This window comes from Cynara cardunculus, assembly GCF_001531365.2.
Source record: "Cynara cardunculus var. scolymus isolate 2C chromosome LG 14, CcrdV1, whole genome shotgun sequence".
Classification (NCBI taxonomy): Eukaryota; Viridiplantae; Streptophyta; class Magnoliopsida; order Asterales; family Asteraceae; genus Cynara; species Cynara cardunculus.
In genome coordinates, this window is record NC_037541.1 from 925,956 (window position 1) to 938,194 (window position 12,239).

General features: G+C 33.3%; 1 protein-coding gene across 2 annotated transcripts; it reads right to left on the reverse strand.

Annotated features, from left to right (window-relative positions):
* Positions 1-4,055: 4,055 nt before the first annotated feature.
* Positions 4,056-11,226, reverse strand: LOC112526893 (protein GID8 homolog). Of its 2 annotated transcripts, none has more exons than XM_025137327.1 (6): positions 11,084-11,226; positions 9,283-9,442; positions 9,068-9,174; positions 8,304-8,435; positions 5,954-6,110; positions 4,056-4,349 (listed from the first exon to the last, which is right to left on the reverse strand). In XM_025137327.1, exons 1-6 carry the CDS (start codon positions 11,132-11,134, stop codon positions 4,228-4,230), a joined length of 729 nt encoding a protein of 242 aa, XP_024993095.1. In that variant the 5' UTR covers positions 11,135-11,226; the 3' UTR covers positions 4,056-4,227. The 2 variants fall into 2 exon arrangements, with proteins under 2 accessions (XP_024993095.1, XP_024993096.1); XM_025137328.1 differs by having other exon boundaries at positions 9,068-9,171; positions 11,084-11,206.
* Positions 11,227-12,239: the final 1,013 nt, after the last annotated feature.

Consider the following 12,239-nt stretch of genomic DNA (forward strand, 5'->3'; position numbering starts at 1 on the left):
CAACTACCAATATGATCCTTCAAGCTATGCTCTCAACTTTGATGATGGTACCCATCATCATGATCATCATCAACATCATCATCATCATCATCATCATCATCATGTAGTGGAGCATCCCAAAATTACCAAACTACCCCCACCAAATCGACAAGGTCCACATTCTACATGGGTCTATGTTGTTTGGGTCGGATCTTTCTAGAGTAACACCTAGAGTTGCATTCTTCAAGTACTATTTGGGTTACTTTGTTCTGGTCGGATCTTTAATGCTATTCGGACCCTTTTTATGCGTTTTTTTAGTTAGTTTTTTTAGATTTTTTAATGTGGGTTTTAGTCAACAACCCGACCCGGGTCAACTCGGTTTAATGGAAAGAGGATTTAGGTTTTTGTATGGATAAAGAAGGAAATTTTAGTTCTTTGCAATCCGTGCTCCCAAACTTATAGTTATTTACAGTTTTGCCCTTCATGTTTTCTACTTCACACTTTTAGTCCCTTGGTTTGATTATATTATTAACTTATTGTATACATGTAACAAAATATTAATACTCTCTCATAAACATTTAACCTCAGTGTTAATAAAAAATTGTTTCTCTCTCATAGTACTTATTTTTTTGACAGTTCTTCATATTTGGAGATTTTTCTACTGTCTCTTATGTTTTCTCCATTTTAAAGAAAGTTTTAAGGAACCTGTTGGAGTAAAAAATTGTTCAAAATTTATTTTTTTCTCTATTTTAAAGAATCTGTTGGAGATACTCTAAGGTTGACATACTTGCATAACGAGTCAGTGTTGGTCGTGAGGGTAAATAATACAGTAATAACACAATTACGTGGGGGGAGGGGGACAATGTTTTCAAAGTGTGTTATATCAGAGGATCCTGCAACTAGACAAATTGGCATTATCCTAAAGAGGTCGTTCTTTCAAAATTTGTTACTTCCTTCATCAAGTTGTTTGTTGCCCAGTCTTCTTCGTCGAGCTCAATTCAGCTGTTACTGCAACTGTTCAGCACATCACAGTTGATTTAAGATTGAGTAGCTAAACTTGCCAGCATCAGGTCCTTCAAACTTGTTCACCGGTAGACATCCTTCATATTATCTATCAACAAATGTTAAACATCTTGTTTAAGAACATAATCCAAACAGCTGATCTTGTATTATCAGTTGATGTCAATCATCAACAGTGCCTATAAACGACATAATCCAAATTTAACCCAATATTGTCAGTGTTTGTTTATCAGCAAAACCTTTTCCTAAATAAGGCTTATCAGGCGAAACTCCGGGGTTTAATTAACTCAAGAAACCACCCACATGCCTTTCGAACACATGATTTATCTCTCCCAGTCCCAAGCATGTGTTTTCCTAGGTGAAACTATTCACATATTATTCAGTTCAGTATTAAATATCCTTAAAACATGTTTCCAAGATACAATCAGTAATAATTCATAACAAAATGGTGATACTGTTAACAACAATACGGGTATTGCAACCAGAACATAAGATCCGGTACTAACTAGACACAATTAATGCATGCCAACACGGATGCCAACATAAAAGAGAGGGCATGATAGTACATGTCATTGAATCTTGGGCACTTTTGAAACAACTTTAAAAGTGAGAGCCTGAATTTGTACTTGTCATTAAAGTGTAGGGTGGTTTTCTGTCAACTTTTAGAAGAAAGTGGTTTCTTTTTAGGTGTCCGCACGTTTAAAGCGACCAATTACTATTTTGGTCCCATTTGCGTGATCCTCTTAATTCAAAAAATTGAAAAAAATAATATTTAATTATTAACATTAAATAATTATCAAACAAAACTATTATAAATTCAAATGAACATATACCTTTATTCATACTATATTATAAAATATTTGACAAAATTCTTAAAAATCATTTTTATGCATAAAGTACTGTTTATTAATGCATGTTACTTAAAATTCAAGATTACAAGTAGATTGTGCGTAAGTATAACTTATTAAAGCTTCGTATCTACATTCGTGTAACTAACTACAGATAAACATAGTCAAATACAGAATAAACATCTCATTTTAAATATAAAAAATTTAAAATATAATTAGAATAATCATTGAGTTCTAACAGAATACTTAATTATTATCTTTATAAAATATTATATTATTAAACCAAAAATAAATTATTTCATTATTAAACTTAAAATTAAAAAATGAGAACTTTTAAATAGTTGATTTGATATTAACATTGATATGTTTTTTTTTTCAAATTTATATTTTATTCAAAAATAAAATCATTATTGCTTTCTTAAAAACACATAAAATCGTATTATAACATCGACAAAGACAAAATAAAATAGAACATTTAAATCGAGATGTGTCTCGCTGTATTGTGCGAGTACTCTTCTAGTAAATTAAAAGAAGGAAAACAAATAGATTTATATGATTGGTTGTGATTAGTTTATAAGGTTTGTACAAATTGGGTCGGTTTGTATTTGATCACTTCTCTAAATATATGTATATATATGTATGTATTAAAACAAAACTTAAATACATCAACTTAAGATTTTAAATAACCATTACAGCTAATATGAATAAAAATAAAATTGGTCAACCTCACATTTCCCAATTGATTAATGATTTTTCAAAAAATATAATTAATAACTAAATTAATTATGGTATTTAGATCCGTTAGTACAATTTTATTATATATGAAACAAAATAAATATTACAATGATTTTTATGTATACGTTTTATAATTGTTATATTTGTTTTCTGATAATTTATGTTGAATGATAATTAAAAATTACAAAAATAACTGATATGATTAATAACATTCTAAATAATTAATATTAGTAATAAATAATAATTAACATTAATTAGAATTATAATAAAAAAATGTGATAAAAAGCTCCTAAAGCTCAAATTCAACTAACATTTCAATAACGTAGCTTGTGTTTGCCAAATAATGTCTAAAGTTAGGTTCTCGCCCCTAATGTTTGTCTATTCTAACGGTTCTTGTCCTTAAACTTTAGTTTTTTATTTTTCGTCCCTCACGTTTATAAATTTCCAATGGATTTCCGTTCCTTCGTCTTACGATAGTTAACTTTTTTCTGTTAAATTTAATCAAAATGAGGGGTGTTTTAGTCATTTTATAATTCTTGATTTTCTAATTGTTTCTTATACAAATATAAATATGAATCATATTATATAAAAATAATTAGAAAAACATATAATTCATTTCATAGAGAGTCAATTTCAAATGCAAAGCCACCTTTTAATCGATAAATCTTTTCTAGAAATACAACTGAAAATATAAAACAAACACTATATTTTGAAAACAAAGATGGGCACAGACTGATCCAAGAAAATATGATCAAGTCAACGGTCTGGTCACAAACACGATATTATAGATATGCAAACACATAAAAGAAATTCTCGTTTTACACTTTTGGCTCCAAAGGTAAAAATACCTGGAGGTCTTAGGTTTAAATCCAATTGTTAATAAAAATCCCCTTGTGGCCACAAAAGGTTCAAATGCGGTGACTCCGGGTTAATAACAAAATAGGTGGTTGTCCTGGGATTAGTCGGCTTTCATAACGGGTTGGATATCCAGGTTAATAAAAAAAAATAAACTCTTGATTTTCGCACTTATAGTTTGTTAAAATTATGACTTACATCCCTAAGCTTTTCAAATTACGATTTTATCCCTGTGGTTTGCAATTCATTGTTGTTTTCAACCATGAGATTAGCCATTAAAATTGCAGTTGTCCATGTGGTTTGCAATTCAGTGTTGTTTTCAACCACAAGGCTGACCATTGAAATTACAATTTTGTCCATGTGGTTTGCAATTCATTGTTGTTAGACTAACCATTGAAATTACAATTTTGTCCCTGTGGTTTGTAATTCATTGTTGTTTTCAACCACGAGGCTAACCATCGAGTGTGAGGGATGAAAACAACAATGAATTATAAGCTATAAAGACGGAAAAAAAAAACAAATTGTAGACCACAGGGACTGAAACCGTAATTTCAAAAGCACAGGGACGTAAAACACAGTTTACTCAAAAGTTAATTACAGAAACAAGATTCATCAACATTCTGAAACTCCTCTTTTATTTAACAAGAGAACCCAGAAAGTGAATACCTCCCAATATTTTTGTTTACAACTAACACGATGTCCAACACATCATGAAAACATTTTCAAATTCAAACCCTAACCCTATTTTCACATGACCTTTTTGACTCCTTAATTCGCACATCGTGTTCGGTCAAACAAACGGGTCTTCGAGAGTGGCTGTGAAAAGATCGGTGATGCGTGGATAAGCTGCCTTTTCGTCCAGCTGATTTTGAGCCCACAAAAGCATTCTTAATAAACTTGGGAGCTTCGGGTCTGTGAATCAAACGTTATATACGTCAATGTCAAATCAAAACTAACCCAAACCTTCATATAAAGCGAAACCAGCATCTAGGTTAGCACGATTTTAACAAACTGGTGCGGTTTAGATTCAAAAATAATCATGGTGTGGTCCTAAATCTAACATGACTTTGATGGTTGACCTTCAGGATGAGTTTGGTTCATAGACAGGACTGGACGGGCGAGAGTGAGGTAGGCGGGTGAAAGAATTGTGTAAGATTTTAGGGTTTCAATTTAACATGGGTAGTTTAGTAATTTACCAATCTTGTCCAATCCGTGAAATCTATTACACCTATTTTGGTGGGATAACAAAATGCATTTTTGTCCCATTCAGTCGTATCCTGGTCTAATGTTTAACCAAACATGTGATAACAGGTTTTTTCTGTTATGTCATGTACTGTCCTGCGTATTGAGCGCACCCTAAAAGGCCAGATGGTCTCTTATCTTTTACAAGAGAAGGAAACCGATTTAAGAGACCCATTCCTAATTGGGTTTCTATAACATTCACAGTTTCTGACCACCAAACACACATGCAAGAGAGATTTAATTGTTGTTTACCTGCCAATAGTTGGGAATGACCTTTTTATATTCAAGAGATCCTATGCTTCATATCACAAGATAGGAATTGGGTCCGTTTGTTAACAGCCTAATGAGCTTAATGGGACTCGCAGCTTAATGATATGGAAAGTGGCTTATCCCGTAAGCTTCTAGAGGGAGCTTTATGCAGAAAGTCAAGTTTTCTCCAAACCCGTCCCTCTTAAATAAAGAACACGTTTTTTTCCACATGTGAAAAAACCCTCCGAAACAAACACTCTTAATCTATACAGACATATTAATCCACAGTCATCTTTATCCATACAAGACTTAATGGAAAAACTAATCAATCAGTTCCTTAGTGTCTCTCATGGGCCTTCGTTCATATATCAGTCATGGTGACCTTCAGGTGAAAATAACCTAATTTTTCTAAACGACAAAATGCAACAAAGTTTTGTTTAGTTCCTAATTAATGTAACAAAGAACTTTTCTCTCAATTGATGCAAAAAAATTTCTAAATTTCCTAACCTGTGACCCTTTTCACCATAAACTTGATGATTCTGTAATGATGATGTGGATACCATTTATGAGAAAATTTTACCAGACTATTTATGAAAGGGTTAGGGTCAAGTGGACGATAAACTTGACATCCATGTCATCAGATGTTAAAAGTTCAGCAGATTACCCGTCAAAATGAGTAAAAATAGAAAATTTTGAAACTTTATTACATTAAAATAGGAAATTTTGGAACTTTGTTACATTGATTGAGCAAAAAAAATTTATTTGCTATACAAAATAAGAAGTTCAGAACTAAAGCAAAACTTCATCGCATTTTGATGCATTTTACCCTTTTCTAAAAAATTGATGATGACCAAATGGGGTTTTGAACTTCGAATGCTAATCCCTAGTTTCTAGCAACTTAAGCAAGGACACAAGGAAAAGAATTCCAGACCAAATGAGCCAAAAAACGCAAAGTGAACTATGATATCAACCGAAAAAACTCAATTCATTCACAAGATATTCATGGATAATTGATATGAACCAACCTTTTTCATGGCTTTGACTTGTAAGGATTGCTGCATTGACCTCACTTGCCGTTTTTAGACGTTGCGATATGTCTAAAAGATCTCCAACGGGGCTATTTTTCACATCTTCAAAAGCCAGAAGCGCAACCGTTCTCTCCAACTCCTCTAGAAAGCTTTGCTGCAATTGTGGGAGCATATCTTTAGGAAAAGTGGTACAAAGTGCTATTTATTTATGACCATTTAACATTTTTATTTTGGACGAAGGATCGTGTGAGAATAGGAGTTAAGGTGATCGGTGAGAAGCATAAGAAGGGATTTGGACCCTTGATCACTTTTAAACTCAAAACAACCCACGAATTGCACTTTAGATCCGGTGTATCTCATTGGTGTTGATCTAGTGGTTCTCTTCAATTAGGATTGATCCAAGGGTGGAGATCCCTTATTACCCTTCTCACCATAACTTTCATTCTCACCGGAACCCAACCCTTTATTTTGTGAGTCACATTTATATAGTGTGGTAAAAAATGTGATTGCAGGTCTCAATACGAGGAAAAATGAAGATGGGATCCACATGATGGAGATATGAAGGAATGATACCAGTGTAAGGAGACGTTTACCAAACGTTTACCCAGGTAAGCACTTACCAAGTCACATTACCTTACCGGATGCATATGACAAGGACCAAAAATCTTACCTGGTAAGAGTGAGGCAAGGAACCGAGAGTCTTGCCCAGTAAGTGAATGCAACGACTCTTACTATGGTTAGATCTTACCGGGTAAATTATTGCATACGATGCCTTTTTCATTGACTAAAATTTAACCCAGTAAGCAAGTGACGGTGTTGAAATTTACCGGTAAACGCTTACTGGGTAAGCGTTTGGTAAACGGCCCCTAAGCCTTTTAAGGTGTCACTGAATTTATGATGATTTAATAGGATTCCTTCATTCCAAGAAAATTGCAATGCTTGATTCGACACATGGTTCGGGAACAGTAATAAATAATGTTTTTTTCTCGATAAGTGTAACAAATTTTCAAACTTTTCTATTTAATGTAGTAAAGTTTTGAATTTTCCATCTTTTACCCATTTTGACCTGTAACCTGTTAACCTTGTAAGATTTGATGACGTGGATCTCAAATTTGTAGTCCACTTCACCATAAACCCTATCATATAACTTTTGTAAATGAGTATCCGTGCCATCAAATGTTACAAGATCATCAGGTTACCGTTTAAAATGGGTATAAAATAGAATATTTTGAAACTTTGTTACATCAATTGAGAAAAATAAATTCTTAAACTAAATAAGAACTAAACCAAACTTTGATGCGTCTTGCCGAGGGAAATAAATTGTTAAACTAAATAGGAACTAAACCAAACCTTGATGCATCTTGCCCTATTGAAATACCCTTCAAGAATGAGAAGGTAAGGCCGAAGGGCATCCCATGAATTATAAATCAATATTATCAAAAAAAATTATGATAATGAAAATATTTCAATTTTCATGGGACAAAATTATTGTGATTTTGATAAAAAAAAATAAAAGAATGTTATCATCATAAAAAAAGTTGGCGATAAAAAGCACAAGACAGGGTCTTTAGGGTGCGTTTGGTACACTGGACATGACAAAATAGGGATCACTATTCCACGTTTGGCAGGACTTTTATGTGGAATAGAGGGGAACCGGGTGGAACAGGCGCGTACCACCTCCACCCTATGGAACAAGGTGGAATACACCTATATTTTACCAATACAACCTCAAAATAAAACCTAATTCTCTTCTAAAACATCAAATATGTCTCCCTCTTTACATTTTATTCACTCTTTAAATTTTATTTAATATATTTTATGCTCTTTAAACTTTCACTTTATTGTCCTTAAAATATTATTTTTGTACGGTTTCTATATTTTGATTAATTTATTTGTAATTTATTCAATTATTAATAATAATAAAAATAATATAGAAAAGGTATAAAATAAGAATTGGAAACAACATAAACTTTCTATTTTGGTGTCATTCTAATTGTCTTAACGAAAACTTTATAATGATATATTTTGCTATTAAAATATTTGTTTTATTATAATTTAATAGATTACATAAAGTAATCAAAATATATAAAATATAAACAACTCGTTAGTGGTAAATTAGTCATTTTATCTGTTATAATACGTCCAGTTCTGTCTTATCCAACACTGAACAACTGTTTTGTATTGTCCTATCTTGTCTGGGTACCAAGTGCACCCTTAGGGAAATAGCCACTGAACCCTTTTGGGCCAGAGGACATGTCAGTATATATCCCACCCCAGCCTGTACCTTCGAGTGGGATCTACGGGGTTTATATGGTTTGATAAAAAGTATAAGAGGGTCAGAAATTACATTTTCCTCTCCCCTAGGAGCGAGCTCCTCCTGGGCGAATTCCAGAGCCTCTTCGATCTTTCCATTCCGAATCAATTCTATCAACCTTTGCTGCTGCAGATGGAAAAATAGCTGGGGATTTGTATCTAGAATCTGCATAGAGATATTCGTCACAGTCAACACCTTTTATCAAACAAAAGCACCCATAACAAATAAAGATGAAGAAAAAATAGGCCCCATTGGCTAAACCATCTTCCTCTACTTTGTGGGTTCCATCTCCATATAGTTTCACATCATATAAATGTGACCCACACTACAGGAACATCCGGCAATGGACTAAACGAAGCTTCGATCAGTTCATACTAAGTTGCAATTTTCTGTAATCACCCTAGCTACATAGCGACATAATGAAACATGGCCAAAGTTCTATAAGCATTGTGCTCATTAAAATCAGAATGAAAATAATCGGATATATATATGCCATCAATGATGACAAAAGGAGAATTTTGGAGGCATCAAATTTGCTAGTAAAAACTACACAAATGGGCTTCCTATTGAATTAATTTTTCCTTTTTTTTTTTTCTGATCTTTCTGCATTTTCTCGAGAATTAGGATAGAGAACAAGGATATTAAATGACATTGGGAAAACAAATTATTTCAGCTTAATATTGCTTAATAAGAAACAATGCAAATAAAAGCATCCCAAAGTAATAGTAGTTGCATTTTATAAGAATAGAGGTAGTAATATTATTAATAGTATTCACAAAGAAGAAGAAGCAACTAACCTCAGGATTCAAATCATTAACTTTTTCAATTGCGTCTTCAACATTCCCCGACTGTACTGCTTTCTTGACAGCCATACGATCTGTAATAGTTGCAAGGTCTATATCTGCTATTTATCTATAAGGAAATTCATATAAACGAAGAGAAATAATTTGAATCATTGCATTAACATTACAAACAAACTACAAACAACTCATCGAAGAGATGAAAAGGATACGTTCTGTGCCAGATTCTGTTCGGAACTTCTCTGCTGCATCAACATATCCCTCAGTGACAAGAAAGTTCATAACCAACTTGTTCATGTCTTCTTTTCGAATTTTAACATCATTAAGCTTTTTCTCCCACTCGTCCCTTGTTATTACCTTCTTTGACGTAGCCTACATATGATAAATTGATGATAACAATACTGTCAAATGCTACATCCATCACAAGAAAAAAAAAAAACATCCAATTCGACTTTCTTCTCTCTTGGAAGACTTGAAAAACCACACCCAAGGGTGTATATCTTTTTTCTCCACTAATGACACATTGTAATTGATAGTGATACACAAGTGCAGGAGTCAAACTTAGGACCTCTAGGATATTCTAAGCAATTCCCAACCACTTGAGGAGACCAAACTAGCAGTCCAAAATCCAAGGTTGATATTTGAGTGTCAAATGAATAGCTCTAAAATTCAGGATTGACAAGAATAAATTGACTTGTGTAAGAAAAACTGGTAAATATATTTAACTATATAGAAAAGGGTCAAGTTATGGACAAGATGTCCAATTATTCTTCTGTGCCCAAGAGGTCAGGGGTTTTAGTGACAGAAACAATTTCGTTGGCAACTACAAGTCTACAAGGAAAGGTTGCACAGCAAAAATGGAGTTCGAGTCATGAAAACAAACCTCTATGGCAACCACAAGGGAAGGTTGTACACAAAGACTACCTCCCAACCCAACCCTTGGCACTTTGTGCACCATTTAACTTATATAACTTATTTAACAGTTGCATTAACCCTATAGTATATGCTATAAGAAACTGACATAGAACGTGGCTCTCTACATGAAGATTTTATTACCTTTCTTCCTTAGCATCTCGTGCTTTAGACCTCCAATAATTTTACTGCACGACTCTCTCAATCTTAAATAAACCATCTTCTTCCTATAAGGATTTCGTCGTTTAACCCATATAGTTTAATAAAATAGTTGGGTCATCAATTATCTGTCTAAAATACCCCTTTGGGATGAAAAAATGATGTAACCATGTGTGCCCAAATCAATATTCTAGACCAACCACCACGTATGAAAGAACATAAGACGTACTGAGTAGCTCAAATTTTACTGCTAAACTATATCGAGTCTATATAAATATGATTTCAGACCGTTTATCCATTGAACGAAACAACAGTAAATACAATTTTGCACTCTTCTGGACCTATTCACACCGGCTAAGTGGTTAAGTCTCATTGGAAAGCAACCAAGTTAAATCTCATATATACCACAGTGGAATTATCCAAGTATTTTAGTACAAACCAGAGATTCTGAATTCAAATCCACGAATGCTTGCAGTGGGCCAGCATGGTTCTACCGAGGATAAAAATAAATACTGTAAACAGTATAAAACCTCACCAATATACACAAGTCTAAACACATTTACAGGGCTAGGCCCTTTCAGTACTTGAAACTCACAAAATCCCTAGCAATGCACAAATCTCACTGCTAAAAGTTCTTTGTAGAGTAGTAATAACTAACCTTCAAACCCATATTGCTAAAAATTCTTGTAAAGTACCAATTTTAACTAGTCCAAGAAAACAAAAGAAACCCCATTTCCAACTGTTAACCTCATACAAACCCTATTACAGATGAAACACATAATTGATCTTTAGCACGAATAGCCTTAAGACTCAAAATCACGAGACTTGGTTCAAATCAAACACGTCGATCAATAAATTGCACATAGTTAATCGAATTAGGGGTTTCGAGTATAACTAATTTCATGGAAGAACAAATGAGAGAGGGGATAAATGATTGATTACCATGGCTTCACTCTCTGCTAGTTGACGGATGACACTCCAAAACAATGACATCAGTTTACTGCTCGAACCTTCAAACCCATCTAAAGAATCGAAACACTTTGATCAGTTTTCTGTAATTTCGTCTAGACTTCCAAAGTTTATAGATCGAAGATGAACAGTAGGTTATACGAATTATAGATCAAGATGATTGTCCAAAACTGACCCCTGAGGTTATGGATATTTACACTTTCTAACTCTATCTTTGGATGTTTTCTTTTGGGACCCTCCTATATCTTTTTGGTACGTTTGGTATCTATACATGACAGAACAGAATAGAACAAGAATTAGTTGATAACCTCTTATGGTTTATTAGAGTTGTTTCGTTGATTTCAGTTGCTTCAGGCTACGGTTTATTAGATTATCTGAAGTTGTTTATGCTTCGTTTCTACGGTTTACCAAACAACCATCAATTAGTTGGTAATCTCAGATGGTCAATTATGGTTAGTAAATTGTCCAAACTTTATGCTGCTTTTATGTTATTGTTTGGTTGGTAAACTCTACATTTTGAATAATAGAAAGCTACGATTTGCTATCGTTTCATGATTCTATTTGGTTGGTAATCTCTTATGGTCGATTATGTTTGCTTAAAAAATTGTTCGGACTAGGTATGGAATCAGTTAGAGAATCTTCACACCAAAAGAAACGTGGGATTAGTTGGAAAAAGGATGGGTTGGTCCAAACGTTTCTTAAAAGCTTGTATACACGAGACAATTAGAAATTGACGAGAAGGTAGTAGTCTTGAGCCACAGTCGTGGAAAAATGTTGGAGAAGAGTTGAAAAAGAAACATAATGTTATTGTCGACCAAGGACAGATGAAAAATCACTACGATTATCTTAAGGGAAAATATGCAGCTTGGTCGAAATTGAAAAACAAAACTGGGAAGAATGGTAGATATAAATTTCGGTCACTTTCTTTCTTAATCTCTATATAATTCTTTTTTTATAAATTAAGTATATATATATATATATATATATTTTTAAAAAAACAAAGGTAAATCCATGGAACCATTGAGAATTACCAGTCTGCTTTTCCTGAACTATGTGTTTAACTATTTGATGGGGTTGCTAGTGTTGTACCTGAGAGTTATGGAATAGCATCTACGATTCTTGATCCTTA